The sequence below is a fragment of the Odontesthes bonariensis genome, chromosome 9 (assembly GCF_027942865.1).
Source record: "Odontesthes bonariensis isolate fOdoBon6 chromosome 9, fOdoBon6.hap1, whole genome shotgun sequence".
NCBI classification, from domain to species: Eukaryota; Metazoa; Chordata; class Actinopteri; order Atheriniformes; family Atherinopsidae; genus Odontesthes; species Odontesthes bonariensis.
In genome coordinates this window covers 19,279,897-19,298,416 of record NC_134514.1, presented here as the reverse complement: position 1 = coordinate 19,298,416, position 18,520 = coordinate 19,279,897, and the positions used below count along the sequence as shown (strand labels likewise).

At 39.8% G+C, this 18,520-nt stretch overlaps 1 protein-coding gene across 1 annotated transcript; it reads left to right on the top strand.

The window, feature by feature from the left end:
- The first annotated feature begins 312 nt into the window (after positions 1–312).
- Positions 313–16,694, top strand: trarg1a (trafficking regulator of GLUT4 (SLC2A4) 1a). The gene is made up of 3 exons (XM_075474424.1): positions 313–720; positions 14,081–14,213; positions 14,606–16,694. Exons 1-3 carry the CDS (start codon positions 313–315, stop codon positions 14,617–14,619), a joined length of 555 nt encoding a protein of 184 aa, XP_075330539.1. The 3' UTR covers positions 14,620–16,694.
- The last annotated feature ends 1,826 nt before the right edge of the window (positions 16,695–18,520 follow it).

Genomic DNA, 18,520 nt, shown 5'->3' with positions numbered 1-18,520 from the left:
AAGGAAAAGGAAAGTGATTCAGGAGGATGAAAGATAACTGGGAGAGAAACGGTGCTGTCATCTGATTTTGTTGGTTTCTTTTGTTTCATCCATCATACCCCCACAGCACTTTTCAAAAAAGAAAAAATCTCGTATTTTTGCGCTCACGCCATTTGTTAGTCTGTTCAATCAAAGTCGATTCAAGCGTGAAAGACCAGTTCTAAAAACTTGCATTCAGCTGTATTATGGGATGCTCTCTGTCTCGTAATTAGTTTTAAAGCTGTTCTCAAATACTGATTCTCTGATAATCCACTATTTAACTGAGAGTTCAACATGGCCATCAACACGGACACCGACTTCCAGAAGTCCAACTTGGGTGAGGGCGGAGGGAGCGCCCAACCTGCGGACTTCCAGGAGACGGAGAAACTCCTGGCGGTGACCACCGAGCCTGGAGGAAACGGGATGAAAATGTCCACCTCCTTCACTGTCAACGTTGGCAGCGACAAGGGCCTGGAGGCTGACCAGAACGGCCACAGCGTAGCTTTGAGGTCGGGCTCCGCCGGGCAGCTGTCCGCCGCCGCCCCCCTCTCCCCCTCCAGGGCCAGTCTGAGCCGCTCCTCCACCGGGAACGCGACCGTCCAAGAGACCCCGAAGCCCAAGGATTACCTCATCCTGGTAATCTTCTCCTGCTTCTGCCCCGTTTGGCCAGTCAGCATTGTCGCACTGGTGTACTCCATCATGGTAAGTACTGCTGCACTATTCCTGAAACAAAACTACTGAAAAGCTATAGCCTACTTCAGAAGCTGGGCGTTGGGCTGTTCTTGGAACAGCAACATCTGAGTAGGCGTTTTTATAAATCTAATCTAAACATCAAGGTGGTCATTTTCGACTGATCAAGTAGCAGGACTTCCTTTGTAATATTCCAAAGTACTGACAGACCATCACAATTTAGCAGAACTCATGGCGGCCTCTTAAAATGGCTTGCCTGACCAAAAGCTCAAAATTCAAATCATCTAAAAGTAAATAAATTAAAAAAACAAAACACAAATCCCCAATTTAGAGGCTGACACACCCTAAAACACATTTGGGTCTCATTAGCTTTCCCTTTGCTGGGGATTTACATGATCTCAGTCAGTTGCTTGGTGTTCTGCCTTAGAGCCGCTGACACTTGATTAATCCTCTCGCAGAAAGTTTCAGGATGCTGGAAATGCTGATACAAGACCCAGCTAAGACACTGAAGCCATCCCAGCCAGCCTCAGATGCTTGGCATGCTGTCAGTGCTGAGTAGCTAAACTCTATTAGATAAATTGCTCGGTAGGGACAGAAAACCTTGGTCATAGTTCATGTACATTCAATATGTGATCCACATTTGAATTGCAGAACATCTAATCGAGTGCACGTTGCTCAATGGGGCACTTGGCTGGAGTCGCCCTCTGCAGTGATGAGAGGTGTGGAGCAAAGATGGAGGGGTTATTAATGAAGACTCGGAGCTCATAGTTTCAGTGAGCAAGTGTGAAAATTAGAAACTGCCTGTTTGCAGTTTTCTCTGTGAAAAAAATATATGTATGTATGGGCGAGACAAAAGTTTGAAAAGCGTTATGATCAGGGGAAAAGAAAACACTGCATTCCAGTGTAAGAACCTCATTCCACCTGAGCAACACGGTGGTGATTATATCATTCTTCGGGCCTGTTGTACTGCATCTACTAAGTCTGGCAGCCTGCCATGATTGCTGGACAGTGAATTGTGAATTGCACCCTCTAACTCTGAGGGATACCTGTCAATTAATCCTAAGAGAAAGTGGTTTGTGCAGCAGTGCAACAAGCACACAATCAGTTCTCCCAAAGAACGGTTAAAGAAGAATGAAGTTAATATTTATATATGGCTAAAACCAATAGAAAGGTTGTGAAAAAGAGTTTTACAGCACATCCAAAAACCCAGAATTAAAGCCATTCTGTTCCAAATGAATGGGTTAAAATCCCACCAAGCTGGTTTGCAGGACTGATCAAATATTGCTGCAGATGATTACTTGCAGTTGTTGCTGCACTGGAGACAAAAAAAAAAAGGTTTTACATATATTTATATATATCACCCAAAATATCTATAATCGTTCATCCTTTTTCTCAATAGAGAAATGTTTGTTTTTTTTTGTAATAGTTTTGTTCAGTTGTCTACTTAAAATCTCTATGATCTCTCTTTAGGTGAGCTTATGTAACGCACATGTGATGCTTGCATTAGGAAGAACGATATCTTTATGTGTCAAAATATGTTTAGATTAACGTGTCTCTGCTTGTAACTTAATCCGCTGTTTCACTGTCAAGGATAATCAGTGTATCAGCCTGTGTTTTGAATAGGCTGTGTTCAGGTGAGAGCACCACAAAGAAACCACATACTGCCAAATCACACTGTAAATCAGGGCAGAGCCCTTAATCCATGTTCTTTGTTACTGCACAAGCTTGTTAAAAGATGCCTGGAGGGATGTCTTCTGAGCCTCTGATTCATGCAGATCAGCAGCTTTTGCTTTGTGCTTTTACATGTGGTTGATAACAAACATGTTCAACCCACCAGTTTGTAGATCTCACCGTGTTCATTTTAGATTCACATTTTGTCTTTGAAGTAGGCTAGTGTGAGTTTTTACAATAAAAAAAATCCCTGAAAGGGAAGGAGTTTCTTCTAAAGCTGAGGATGCTTTCACCGTCTCAGCCAGTCAACACATTACTTCAGTATGTAATTACTTTCTTCTTCAACAAGCTGTCAGAGCTTTACACTCCAGCATGATTCAGATGTGGAAAGCTTTGCTTTCTGATAAGTCTAGTTAGTAATAACTGTGAAACCCAAAGGAGCAGTGTGTATTTCAATGAGGCAAATGCAGAAGCAACCTTTACCCTGTTTATTGATAAGTTTTTAGTTCTCCACACCGCTCATGATTGTTAGTTCCTCTAAACTGGAAACTCACCGAATTTTGAATATCTTCAAAAATATACTAAAATAAACCAGTCTATTAAAATGATGTAAATAGAATGTGCAAGGTTATAAATATCTTTCATAAAAGTTACATGAATATTACTGACAATGTCCGTCTCTTAACAGCTGCCTTATCTTTTACACCTCACACTGCCAGAAGCCAAATTCAGATCAACGGAGAAACATTGCAAAAGCAATGAAGTAAACCAATTAGTTCTGTAATATCACTCCTTTGGGCATTCTGCACCAAAGCAAATATAAGGCAGCATCTATAAGACAGCCTGCACCTCCCCGAGCCATCATCCCGCTCTCGCTGACATTCATAAGTCAGCTGCTTGCTAATGGCATTGAGAGGGAGAGGCTCTGACAGAGGGCAGAAGAAAGAAAAGTAAAGGAGGGGGAAACTGGAGCTGGCCACAAACTCAATAGAAGGCGAGAGAAGTCAATTTAGTTTCTCTGCAGAGGGCGGATTGCAGCAGTTAGCCACCTCTGTGGCAGCGATCAACATCCTCTATCTTTCCTGGGGGTATGGAAAGGGGATACCGGCCTCCCAAAGAAGATCAAAACATCATTCTCTACAAGGGCAGATGGATGTGAGAGAGGCAGCAAATGGGCATAAAGTAGTTCTTATGACTTGATTAGAAAGAACTGAATCAGATACCAGGGTGATGTCAGATAAGTGCAAGCAAGTCAGAGGAGGAAAACAGAACATTGGCTGTGCACAAATGAATAAAAAGTAATGTGGTTGATCCCACATGATACAGCTTTAGAGTGCAAGACCACCACTAAGTGCTAATACTCTCATGGCCCAAGTGAAATAGATACTTGCGGAGAGCTGAATAGAGATAAGGTTGTAATGGTCTTAATGATGGGAGGTTAGAGGAAACCATCCAGACTCCAGGAAATTGTGGCAGAAGCAGAAACAGAAAGTTGGAGAGATGGAGTGAGTCAGCTGTAGCTGCATTGTCGGTGGGTTTTCTTCAGCTTCCAGTGGCCTGGATTCAGGTTCAATTCATGCCAGGAGTTTTTCCACTGCTGTACTTCTTTGTCATATTTACCACACTAAGTACAGCCTTATCATTTAAAACTTGCTTGTAATTCTAACCTAAGGTTTTCTCTATGAACGTATCAAACAAGATCTATGTATTAACCATCATCTTTATATTCTAAAAGTGGACACAATGCATTTTTCTTCCTAAACTGTAGCAGAATGTGGCATCTCAACACCCTCAAGAATAGCCTTTGAAGAACTCTTACAACAAGTACAATATGCATAGTCAAATATGACCGCACAGTTTCAACTTCTCTTTTTCACTTCTAAGCAGTTTTTGATGTTTTTGTAGGATTTCAAATAGATGCATATTCTTGGGTTTTGATGGGTCTTCGAGATTCCTTTAGAGAAGGACCATGTCACACACTCATCCCTGTAGCTCTTTCTGTTTTTCAACAGATGAAGGTGGACAAACGGCTGAAATGACACCAAACCGCCCCAGCTATTGTTATCGTTTGCCAGGGGGAGACCGGTGAACATAAAATAAACATAAGGATATTTACCTCAGAAGTTCTAAAAGAAAACCTAAACAGAGGTAAATGAAATGGAAATGATATAGTTACATTCATCAGGAGTAAGTTGAATAGATGTGAACATAAGAAACAGTGAGCCACTGTGTTCAGCATATCAGCTTCATGTAACTTAAAATATCCAACTGCCCTCGTGTATTCTCAAATAAATGCTTCATTAGATTTAAATATAACCAACTTTGTATAAGCGATATGGGCCGAACTGCAAGCAGAGCTGGACAGTTTCTTCTGCCATTATGTAATTCGATGGTGGTCGTGACATAGTCTGTATGCCATGAAATTTAAGTGCACACAACATAAACCACACATTAGCTTTTGTGTAGCCATTTCAAAAAGACAGTGAGCAAAGAGTATAAAGCTAGCTTTGATAGTCCAACGATCAAAGAACAGGGTAGTCTTCTCCACAGTGTAATGACATTCAAGTTTAAGTGCAACAAAGTACAATCTGTTGCGGCTTTTTTTAAGTGTTTAAAAGAAACATTTGCCTGTATGTGTGGAATGGCGCATTGCTAGCAAGAGGAAAAGGTTAAATCCATCATCATTTAGCAGCACTTCCAACAGCATTCCTTCCTAAAAGCTAACTTCCATCTGGCTGCCGCTACAGATCGCTGACAGATGCTCTGGGAGGGGAACGCTTGTGGCTGGAAAACACAAAAGATATGCAGTCAATTATGGGAATTGGAGAGGCGGGGGTAATAGGTTTTCACAGCCCAGACTAGCCTATCCTAGTAATGGGAATGCCCAAACTGCAGGAGCATTATTGCACACTCTGCAGATTTGCTTGTAAAATATGGAGACGCAATGCTGCACTGGAGGAGTGACTGTTGGTGTGTGCATATGTGAGTGTGTGCGCAGGTAAATTACTTCTTATTAGCAGTCAAATACTGAAGAAGTAAGCATTTGATACTGTACTTATTCGGCCTTAAAGACAGAAAGCCCAACTCTCCAAAGATTTTTTTTTTTTTTTTTTCATCTTTCTTATCCAGATTTAAGGATGCCTTACATTGTCCTTTACTTTGTTCTTCTCTTACTTTGAATTGACATTGATTTAATGGTTGGAACTTTTCATTCAAACCTGGGAGATTAATAGGTTTGAAGACATCTACCCATGCACCCATCCTACCACATTTAGTTCCCCATAGTTGTGTTTTTTCTGTTTCATACTTTTTTTACCCTAAAGAAGGCCACAAGCATGATAAGACAATGTTCAATATTCTACAAGTCTTGGTGGACTTCTGTTTTTTTCAAAAATTCGCTCCAAAAACTCTTCGAGTGCAACATGTTAAAAGAAATTGGTTGTTATTATTATTTTTAAGCCAATATAAGAAATAATATGCTCATTTCACAGTAAATATAAGTGAGCATACGGAAAGCTAATACCTTGTGAACAAAAAAAAGTATTAAAGAACAAACTAGCTTTTGCGAGACATGGTGATTGTGTCACCAGCCATCGAGGGGCTATTTTGGTAAAGTCAAAGATCTTCTAATTGTGCAAGTAGGGCCATTTAGCCACAGCTAAATGTGTAGTAATCACTACATGATCAGTGTACCTTCCTCTACGTTAGCACTTTTGGAGTTATGTTGAAATATAGAAACATAAAACACTAAGGCAGTCTGTCTGTACGGTCTATGAATCTGAAGGTGAAACTGCATTGAACATTTAAACAACAGTAGCAGAAATAGGTCCAATACAACAGCCTGTGAATAAACACTGCAGACAGATGAAGGTACCCCCAGCCCCAGCTGTGCTTTTGTGTTTGCTAATTAAATGATGTTAGCACGCTAGCATACGTAGCATAACTCGTAAATATTTCACCAGTGATTCACTCAGATTTAAACATTGGTTTTCTTTTTTTTCACAGGGATTTTAATTTTTGCATCGCACGTTTACAAGGACCAATAGATACTAATTACTGTTGTAACTCCTCTTATCTGTTAGAAATAATCCAATCAGCACAAAACCTCTCCTGTTTGGCATTTTCCTCTACCGACTCTGCATGCCACCTATTAAGCTAAAAGTGTGCTTTCACACAACAGTCTGCAGGTGAACTGTATGATAATCTCATCTTGTTCTGACAAACACATCACTCGCACAAGCATGCTCTTCTAATTTTGATAATAGCATCCTGTGCGATGGACCAAAGTGTGAAACTTGACCTTGGACTATTTGCACTAATAGAATTGAGCATATACCATTGCAGCCTTGTGTCTTGGTGTCGCGAGCTCATGGGTGGCTTCTTTGAACTCTGTTTTCAGTTCAGAGGCTGAGATGTAAATTCAGTCCAAAATTTATAACGTACAGCAGCAGCTAGAACACATTTAATAACTCAGAACAGTCATCTTGATGGTGACACATTTGATCATTGGGTCGCATTGAGTGGTTTGAAATTTTAATGAAGAGTCTAGTATAAAAAAGATTGAACCTGAAAGCCCTGCTAGCTTCCCCAAGACATCTTCATTTGAACAAACTGATTTGAACAAAGGGACTAAGAGACCTAGCAACAGCTTTGTGTTCTCTCTTTTAATGATTATTAATGACTACAAACATAAAATCATTTGATCTTGAAAAGCTTTCTTAGATTAGGACTTTTAGGTTAAAGTGGGAAAATTGACTCTTGTAAGTTAAATTAAGGTAAAAGCATGCGGATAAACGAGGAGAAAATGAACATCTTGTAGAAAATAATGGGTGTGGATGCAATTTAAACATTTTAATTTGGTCAAACTGGCCTGTTGGTATACGCTGTGCCTTTTCCACCCGACTGCTACTGGTTCTCCATTATTAATGACACGAGCAAGAAAAAGGAGCACTTACCGCCTTGCCAGCCTCCACCTTCCTCTGCAGAACACATGAAAGAGCATGAGTCGTGTGTAAGAATGTGTGGCGGATGTCTGCACACGGTAAATATTCAAGACATTTTGAGGGTAGAATTTCCCTTCCTGAAAACAAATGTGACAAGGGATGCGCTTAGTCGAATCAATTAGGACATTAATCAGTCAAGCAAAGGGAGCTCCCCAGTAACCCCCGCGCACACATACACACGCTCCTAAAGAAATTTAGATTGATCAAAATAACTGGTTTTTTCATTAGGATTGTTGACACAGAAGCCTTTCCTCGTTTCTTTCTCTGCTTTTTGTTATTGATGGAAAATATTTGCATCTTAGTAAATCTCCCCTTTTTTCATTGAGGTTTGTCCTCTAAGCATGCTAAATAGGCTCTGTTTTTTGAAAGAGACTTGCATTGATTCAAGGTGCTGATTCTGCTCTACTCTGAGATGAGTCCAGATCAATAAACGCTCCAGTGGGATATTGTACCATAGCTTCATGTTGCAGTCTTGGAGGTGAGACTTTGGAGTGTATCTGGGCGCTTGAGTGAGAGGGAAGAAAACATTTCTCACTCGAGTGTCATAGTTAGGAGCTCAGGGTGAAACGTGGTAAATCGCTTTTGACTGAACGTCATATTGAAATCTTATCACATCAGCTTTTTTTCTACCCTAAAGTGATTGTTCTTTGCCAAATTTCTTCCAAACCTAGAAAAAAAAAAAAGATTTGCCATGATAATCAATGGAATTGGCACTCTTCAACTCCTGGATAAAACAATATCTTTGCATATGTTTGTTTGATAAAAGCACACATTGCATGTTTAACAATCTGGAAAAAGCACTTTGGAAATAATTAAATGATAAAGGATCTGTTTCACACACAAATAGAACAACTTGAATGCATTTTAGTGTATTTATGGGTGACGTGGCAGTAGTTCCCTACCTGCAGCAGCACCAGGGTCATTGGACCTCCCAACATGGATTATGAGCACTGTGAGATCTGACAGCCAGAGACAACCCGGAGACAGATAGGCTCATGGGAGCAAAAGGATGAAGTAACCAGCAGGTAATAAAGGAAGGTGGTGGAAGGGCTCTTTCTTTTTCTCTCTTTTTCGCTGCAGTGAAATCTTATCTGATACCGAGACAATCCCAGCTCATTTATCTCAGGGTGGAGAGTCTGTGAAGCAACGAGACAGACACACTGTATTTTGGTTTGTTGCACACTGTGTATTTTTGTGCTCTTATGTTGGTTAAAGTGAGTTAATCGGCACATTAAATTACTCACTTTAACATGTAGCCAATTTGTGATTACATTTTGATATTACAGTGTTTATGCACTGAATTTGTGTATCTGAATTTAGGAAAGTAACTTACAGAGATATAGCTGCATAATTCAATATAGATGAAGAGGAGGAAGAAGTAGGTTTCCTGCTGTACTGCACCAACTGTAGCCTTTGGTTTCAGCACCATGGACAGCACTTAAGGTTTCCATCAGCCTTTAAATTGAAGGTTTCTGCTTTTTCATGTCCAGGCGAAACAGCAAACAGACTCTAGGGCTTCATAGGACGTTTCCAACACCCCTAAGATATGACCCCTGGATCTGCTGCGACTCCTGCCAATCTTGCTGTCAAAGTGCACACTCCTACAGTCAAAAAGGGATTGCACAAATTTTATCTGAATCGAAGTATACAAAAAGAAGAATCTTGCTGTTACAGCAAGATGGAGACAAAAGGCAACTTTTTATTCCAGCTGTGAAGTATTGTGGAGGAACCTCAAGTATGAAGTTTGCATTATGACATCAAAGAGTGCCTTAAGACAATATGAGGCAAGGCAAGGCAATTTTATTTGAAGAGCACAATTCGTACACAAGGCAATTCAAAGTGCTTTACAGCTACATAAAATCACAAGAAGGCCATAAAATCATTCCAAAAAAACATAAAAAAGAATCATTAATTAATTCATTTAAAAGTGAAGAGTGCAGATAAAATACTTTCAGGTGTCATGTGCACAGCTAAATAGAACTGTTTTCAGCCTGGATTTAAACATTGTCAGAGTTGAGGCCTGTCTCACATCTTCTGGAAGGCTGTTCCAGATTTTAGGAGCATAAAACTGAAACGCAGCTATGAGAGCATCTGTATCTGCCAAAGAGTTGAAGTGGAACTGAAAATGGACATTTGAAATACATAACTATTGAGAGTTGACAAGTCAAAGCCAGTCTTCACTTTCATACCTTCACTTTTTGTGCTAGAAAATACCAAAGATCCCGTCATGTTTCATTATGCTTTACAGGCTTCCTCTAAGCAGTCAACTGCGTCTTTGAAATGTTTTAGTGAGCTTTCAGTCCGAGTCGGATAGAATGTTGCACTTGACATCACCGTGGAAACCTCAGCTGTCAGTTTCAGTTGACAGCTGGTGGACATGTGATAATCAACTCACATTTTGATACATTCAGCTTTAACTTTTCAGTGATTGGCAGGAGACAAGGGACGGGCAGTCTCATCAATCCCAAAGCATGTTTTCCAGAAGCTGTATAGTGTAGTTGTTAGATGAATTCTTACGTTTGTCATTGAGTTACTTTTAAACATTGACTTTCCATAGGCTGGACGTACTCTGTGTGGAGAGCTTGAACTTGCAGTCTTCTTTAAACCCATGTTCTTCATTTCTATAAACCCAAAGAAACATTTTTAAACTATGACTCAGCTAATTTTTTTGGAGGGGAGCATCAGGCATCTGGGAATTAAGGGAAGAAAACATTTCTCACTCGAGTGTCATAGTTAGGAGCTCAGGGTGAAACGTGGTAAATCGCTTTTGACTGAACGTCATATTGAAATCTTATCACATCAGCTTTTTTTCTACCCTAAAGTGATTGTTCTTTGCCAAATTTCTTCCAAACCTAGAAAAAAAAAAAAGATTTGCCATGATAATCAATGGAATTGGCACTCTTCAACTCCTGGATAAAACAATATCTTTGCATATGTTTGTTTGATAAAAGCACACATTGCATGTTTAACAATCTGGAAAAAGCACTTTGGAAATAATTAAATGATAAAGGATCTGTTTCACACACAAATAGAACAACTTGAATGCATTTTAGTGTATTTATGGGTGACGTGGCAGTAGTTCCCTACCTGCAGCAGCACCAGGGTCATTGGACCTCCCAACATGGATTATGAGCACTGTGAGATCTGACAGCCAGAGACAACCCGGAGACAGATAGGCTCATGGGAGCAAAAGGATGAAGTAACCAGCAGGTAATAAAGGAAGGTGGTGGAAGGGCTCTTTCTTTTTCTCTCTTTTTCGCTGCAGTGAAATCTTATCTGATACCGAGACAATCCCAGCTCATTTATCTCAGGGTGGAGAGTCTGTGAAGCAACGAGACAGACACACTGTATTTTGGTTTGTTGCACACTGTGTATTTTTGTGCTCTTATGTTGGTTAAAGTGAGTTAATCGGCACATTAAATTACTCACTTTAACATGTAGCCAATTTGTGATTACATTTTGATATTACAGTGTTTATGCACTGAATTTGTGTATCTGAATTTAGGAAAGTAACTTACAGAGATATAGCTGCATAATTCAATATAGATGAAGAGGAGGAAGAAGTAGGTTTCCTGCTGTACTGCACCAACTGTAGCCTTTGGTTTCAGCACCATGGACAGCACTTAAGGTTTCCATCAGCCTTTAAATTGAAGGTTTCTGCTTTTTCATGTCCAGGCGAAACAGCAAACAGACTCTAGGGCTTCATAGGACGTTTCCAACACCCCTAAGATATGACCCCTGGATCTGCTGCGACTCCTGCCAATCTTGCTGTCAAAGTGCACACTCCTACAGTCAAAAAGGGATTGCACAAATTTTATCTGAATCGAAGTATACAAAAAGAAGAATCTTGCTGTTACAGCAAGATGGAGACAAAAGGCAACTTTTTATTCCAGCTGTGAAGTATTGTGGAGGAACCTCAAGTATGAAGTTTGCATTATGACATCAAAGAGTGCCTTAAGACAATATGAGGCAAGGCAAGGCAATTTTATTTGAAGAGCACAATTCGTACACAAGGCAATTCAAAGTGCTTTACAGCTACATAAAATCACAAGAAGGCCATAAAATCATTCCAAAAAAACATAAAAAAGAATCATTAATTAATTCATTTAAAAGTGAAGAGTGCAGATAAAATACTTTCAGGTGTCATGTGCACAGCTAAATAGAACTGTTTTCAGCCTGGATTTAAACATTGTCAGAGTTGAGGCCTGTCTCACATCTTCTGGAAGGCTGTTCCAGATTTTAGGAGCATAAAACTGAAACGCAGCTATGAGAGCATCTGTATCTGCCAAAGAGTTGAAGTGGAACTGAAAATGGACATTTGAAATACATAACTATTGAGAGTTGACAAGTCAAAGCCAGTCTTCACTTTCATACCTTCACTTTTTGTGCTAGAAAATACCAAAGATCCCGTCATGTTTCATTATGCTTTACAGGCTTCCTCTAAGCAGTCAACTGCGTCTTTGAAATGTTTTAGTGAGCTTTCAGTCCGAGTCGGATAGAATGTTGCACTTGACATCACCGTGGAAACCTCAGCTGTCAGTTTCAGTTGACAGCTGGTGGACATGTGATAATCAACTCACATTTTGATACATTCAGCTTTAACTTTTCAGTGATTGGCAGGAGACAAGGGACGGGCAGTCTCATCAATCCCAAAGCATGTTTTCCAGAAGCTGTATAGTGTAGTTGTTAGATGAATTCTTACGTTTGTCATTGAGTTACTTTTAAACATTGACTTTCCATAGGCTGGACGTACTCTGTGTGGAGAGCTTGAACTTGCAGTCTTCTTTAAACCCATGTTCTTCATTTCTATAAACCCAAAGAAACATTTTTAAACTATGACTCAGCTAATTTTTTTGGAGGGGAGCATCAGGCATCTGGGAATTAAGTTGATAATTCTCGTGCTAAATCTCTTTGAACATTATGTAATGAGCTTGTAGAATATATGTTATAAATAATTCTTTGTTTTAAAACGGAAAGCAGTTTAATTGCAGCGTGTTTTTAGTGCGTGTGCGGCACGGTACTCATGATGTGCTCCTGTTTTTTTCTGTACTGATTGTTGTTCAGTATTGTGAATGGGAAGCGCACCTGGCAACAGTTTTTCAAATTGAAAACAGATTAAATTAAAGACCAAGTTTAAGACAAAATAAAAGATGATCTGAAGAAAGATAAGAGCTTTGCTTAAGTGGAGCTCCCTCATGAAACCATCGTGCTCAGATTGAGGGATTCCCATTCATCACGTCTCACACATAGACACGTAAATCATCCTGTCAACGATTCTGCGGCATGCATAAAGCCATACGCATGCGGCATAAAAATAATATACAACCCTTTCACACTGCTACGCTCTCAGCTACTCCATCCAATTGGCTCTGCGAGTTACAATTGTCAATCAATCCCAATCTGCTGGTCTGAAACAGACAGTTTCACCGATGACAGCAGGGAATAAATTATTGTTGCCATTTTACCTTCCAGCAGTGTAGAAACTGTTGACAGTTCAGCATTACTGTAGGGTATGTGTTATTTTCTCTTTCTCTCAAGTAATGGAAAAGCACCTGATAAGTATTTTAACATGTGACAGTCAGATGCTGCTGTGGTTCAAAGGAAACATTCTCTGAATTTTTATGCTGCTCCCTGGAAGATTGGCTAGTGACATTATAGTTTCTGGCAGATAAAAGTTAGCTTATCACTTTTCTCTAACATTTTCACAGCCTATTATGGAAATGTAAACATTTCCTTAGTTTCAGGATGCTTCCTATTTAAACGAGGTCCTCTTGAATGTGAAATGTGAATATCGTGGCTATCTATAGACTCAAACTAATGAGCCAGAGCTCTCCATCCTTGGAACCCTGGACTCAGCTCAATGAGAATGGTGACACACTGGTGGTTTCTGTAGCACATTTCTGGGCCCTGTCCTGTTCTCATAATTTACAACTTTGGGGTCAGTCTTTCAGTAAACGTAACATTCTTCTCTATTGCTTTGAAGATGACACTCAAACATGCCCATAAAAGTGTGATTGTATTACACCAGTGTTGGTCTCATTTCTTTGGATACCTGCTTTATAAATGATTGATTTTAAGATTTAATGCTTGCTTTTAAACCTCTTAATGGTTCGGCCCCAGCATAACGATAGAAACATTTACGTTGTCATACTTCATCTGAAACACTGAGGTCGACCAAGTAGATGTTCTTAGATGTTCCAAGATCTATACACAAACATTGAGGCGGTCATGCCTTCGTGGCAGTGGCTGCTCCTGATCTGTGGAACTGTTGCAGTCAGATAAAAACTGCTCAGACCTCAGAAACTTTTAGGATGCCATTAAAGAACGACTACCTCTCATCGGCATTAAAATTCAGCGAGACAACAATAACAGATTTAATGTAATAAAGGTTTTTACCTCCTTTTAGAAGTTTTCACATTGTGTTATGAATAGAATTGACATTGGTGTGGTTTGGTTTGTAGTGTCTGTTCTGCATTTCAGTCTTTTAGAAAGAAAGAAAAAGATTTAATTCCCTGAAGCATCTTTGACAATAACATTATCAATCAGTCAGGAATATGAATCCTAATAGTAGTTCTTGTCGTGGTTGGATAAATGAAATCGATGTCAAATTGGTCAGATTTTTGTTTCCTTCAGATCTTCCTAAAGTCTCTGCACTATTTGGGACAATGTGGTTGTTATGCTCTTTTCTGTGTCCCCAGTCTAGAAACAGTCTCCAGTCCGGGGATATTGATGGGGCCAGAAGGCTGGGTCGACTGGCTCGTCTGCTGAGTATCGTCTCATTCGTCCTGGGAGTGGTCATCATCATAGTCTTCATCTCAGTTCAGATCTCAGGTGCGACAACAATGACATGCAGCACAAATTCGAGATAAAATGGTGCTTTCCTGACGGTCCTCATTGCATTATATGTGAAATTAGCTTAATTTGTTTGAGATATGATATTTGACTTGCACTCACAGTGCTTAAACAGCAATTGTTCATCAACAGAGGATGCCTACAGTATTACCATTACATGGTGATATATGATATGTGGTACGTGACACCACGTGTGATGTGCTTTCTTTATCCATATACGCAGCACATTTCCAACCTGCGTGTGTGTGTATTGATTTGGCACTCCAGCAACTGTAGTGGGCAAACCTTCAACACGTCAGCTACACATGTCCTAATAATGATTATGATTAGTTCCTGACATTGTTCTCTCTCTTTTTCTTTTTTTTTTTTAGCTGTAAAGCACTGACCTAGAGGACTGAAGAGCCAAACCACAAATGCAACACGGGAAAAAAAGACAAGACTACTTCATGAAAAATTCAAAAATCTGATTATTCCTTAATGTAGTTACATCATGACTAATTCCAGATGCAAAAAATGGGCAAGTCATGAGAGATGGTTTTTCAGCAAGTAAACAAATGGGGGAAAAAATATTCTGAGATGCATGCATTAGAATCCAGTAACATTTGCTTGACAAAATATCCTGATGTAAATTGTTCAGGTTCAAACGGAGGAAAAAGTGAGTAGAGATTTGTGTGTGTGTGTGTGTGTGGTCAGGAGGGGCTCCAAAAAGATTAATTTAGGAACACGGACTTCTTAAAATGAAGAGGAGGATTAACATGCCTGGAGAGTGAATGATGGACTTTTTTATGTCTGTGATGGGGCTCATTAAAAAAAATAATAATAATGAAAAAAATAGATAATAATTCTGGATTTGTCTTCAAACTTGGAACAGGTGCATTTAACCCTCATATACTCCTGACTGAACCTCTTGCATTTAAAGCATATTCAGCTTCAAATATATTTGAAATATGGATATATGAATATATAAACATGCAATGCATATGTACATTTTTTTTAAATGTTTGTATGCCACGTGGTGCTGGGTTTGTTAAGACTGTCAAAATGGCTGCTATGTCTGCACTTCAGTGCAAATTCAAGGGTTTGAGAGCGGGGAAGACAGGGAAGACAATTTGTTTTATTTTTACCGAGTATGATTTTGTGTTCAAACTAAACTAATTCGACCAACTGCATGCCTGAATGTACATGATCAATATTTTGCCTTCTTTTGGACTGTTATCACTTGTTTGCTATCTTAAGGGGCTAGCAGGTTTGCTAGCTGATCTGTGGAAAGTTTGAACCACTCTAGGACACATGAGGAATGTGATCTAATCCTCTAACACACTCCACCTGTCCAGAATCTCTTCACCTTGCTTTGCTCTGGCAGAGACTGAAATGTTTCACCACACACCCAGACTTAATGACTGCTGCCCACCAGTATTGTCTGTGCTCCTTCATCTAGTACCTTTACGTTCCTTTTTACATTTTACATTTGCAACCTTTCTACACCATTGCTCCCCATTTTCTATTAACATTCTTACATTGCTATACATTGACTGTTAAAAGCCATTGTTTCACTGAATGTTTTTTTCTCCTTGTGTTGACACGAAATGTATTTATATGGAAAATATATATGCAATATGCACGTATGCTATGAGCCAAACAGGCTGACACACACTTGTTTTTGTAAATGAGTGGGTCAGCATTTAAAGAAGTTCCCTTTCAAATCCAAGCACGACAAATTGTATCCATCACTTTAAGGGTGAACTCTATGTATTAGCTTCCACCTGCAGATACACAGGAGTGTTGTATTGACATATCACAGGCTTATGCTCCATGCACAGATAAAAAAAATAAAAATAAAAAAAAACAGAAAAACATCTTACATAATTCTAAAATTCTAATGCTTTGCTTTTATTTTGTTGTTAATGATTTTTTTTTTAAACTTTTTTAAGCCTGTGAAAATTGAAATCCACAGACATCTGGACAAAAACATTTGGAAAAAATGAATGCCATTTGTTGAGTTCCAAAGTTTGTTCAAGGGCTCATACAACTGAAACACCAGCTACACAATGAGGCTAAGGTGGTCCTAAACTGCACACCATCCATGTAAGGTTGTGCGACCCTTGCCTGGTAAACCCTATTTGGCGCAGTCATTCTGCAAAAATGTGCTTTTATTTAAAACCACTCCAATTCATATCTGCACGGCGAGATCACTTTCAAATACCTGCAAGCAGCAAAATCCAAAGATCTCCCATGTTTATTGACTGTAGGGAACTGCTGTAGTTTCCACTTGCATCCAAATTTTACCGTCTTTGAAAATGATGGTCAGGAGCACAGCAGCCTAAGCACTGCTAAGCACTGCTCTGTCAGTAAAACAGTTCAAAACGTCCTCTCATCTCTATGTACTGCTGTTTCTTTTCCAGTATACTGTATGTGGCGGTTCTCATCTCTGTGGTGTACATTTTGCATGTCAGGAATAAACGTTACCATGCATGGTCCAAGTTTTGTCTCTTGATGGTAACCACCAGGGTTTGAGGAGTTGTGTGTGTCGATGACCCGAAGCAGGGCACAGTGAGTTTAGAAAACTTAATAAGAGGGCACAGTTGCGCCATTATCCAAGTATTCGTTTCTCACAGTAACAATCAAAAACATTCAGCAGATGTGTTTATCATCTAAGTCTAGTGAGCTGGACCTAAACCAAGGGCCCAATCCCAATTTTCACCCTCGCCCATAAGCTTCTATTTTGCAGAGCTACGGTGCTCCTTTTCTTTTAAGGATGAAGGACTGGAGTTGGCTTTAGCAGCCGTTTGAATGGCAACTCCTCTTTGATCTCCAAAAGAAAAGCAACATCTACCCACAAGAATGAAAAAAGGAGAGGAAGGACCAAGTGATAGAGCCAAAGGGAGGAACTGGAACTACAGCCAAGTACTGAACAAATGAAAATTATGATGTGAGGATGGTGCTTGAGAAAAGACCGAACATTCCCAGAGTTATTGCATCCTTATAGGAGAATGAATTTCAGCTTCTGTGCATCAGGACAATCTAGACAAAAGTAGCACAATAACGAACACATATTAGAATTCTGTGAAATGGTACTAAGTGTCCCTGACAACATGTAGAAACGTCTAAACCAATCAAGTACGCACCTTTTCCACCTCCCTCTCAAACAAATGGGTATGAAAAGGGTTGGAGCCACACATCCGCACGTAATGGAATGCAACACTGCATCTGTGAGTGTGCAATGTTCAGTTTTCATTGAGAGGGATGCTGTGAGATTGATTCAGCTTTATGTTATGGCTGCAGTTATATTGGATTGTGCCATATTGCACAGCCGTTGCTTTTATTATACCTGAACTCTATACATGCAGCAGCTCTTGATACACAACTTGGCTGCAGAGAACGCAAACATCATTTATCATGGCAGCCGCAGCTCCAGAGTGTAAATGGCAGAGGGGGAGGAAAATGAAAATGAATTCATGGCAGGTTGTTCAGTTTTAAAGCCAGCACAGGAGCAAGCTCAGTCCTATAAAAACCGCACTGTCTTCCACTCCAGCTGCTTGAGACAAACACACTTTGTGCGCATTGGGAGCTGCTGTACCAGGACACTTCTGAGTAAGAGGGAGTGTGGTGCTTAGTTCTGCGTGGGTGGTGTTCGCTTTGAGTGGCTGAAATATTCAGGAGCTTCACCTCAGCGGACTCCTGACACTGTGTACAAAACATCTGAACCAAAATTAGACCTCAGCGCAGGGTTTCCTCTCAAGCAAAACAGTAGAAAGTCTGTCAAAGATGGAACTTGTTTTCTGCCTGCTGTAAAAAATAAAAAGTGAAAAAAACAAATCAGATCGACTTTAAAACAAAAAAAGAAAAAGAAAAAATCCAAATCAGCATTAAAAAAAAAGGGAGGGGGGGGGGTAATCAACCTTTAAGTCAAAACAAAAGGAAATGAGGGCATGAAACTAAGTTTATCCTCTTCGTTACATTGAGGCAAGATGATTTTATTTGGATTCTAATCAACAGACAGCCTGAAAGAGAGAGGAAAAAAAAAAGCTCATTGATGTTTCTCCCACAGCTTGCTCTCAAACTCAAGTTCCTCCACAAACAAAGACCTTAATCGAATTAGTTTAACCCCGTCATGCCTCTTCTAAGTTTAACGCGTTAGTTCCCACCTTCAACGCGCACGCGTTTGATCAAAATCAAATGGCAGTACACTAAAGAATCTGCTGGATGTACAACACTATGAAGTGGGAGAAATTGCTATCCTTCTCAAAAGGCAGTCATCCAGCATTGTTACATTTTCATTCCTCTCC

Excerpts from the sequence above, each read along its gene's own strand:
- trarg1a (XM_075474424.1), top strand. The coding sequence starts at position 313 with ATGGCCATCAACACGGACACCGACTTCCAGAAGTCCAACTTGGGTGAG. Across the intron at positions 721-14,080 it reads CACTGGTGTACTCCATCATG|TCTAGAAACAGTCTCCAGTC; the intron begins GTAAGTACTGCT and ends CTGTGTCCCCAG.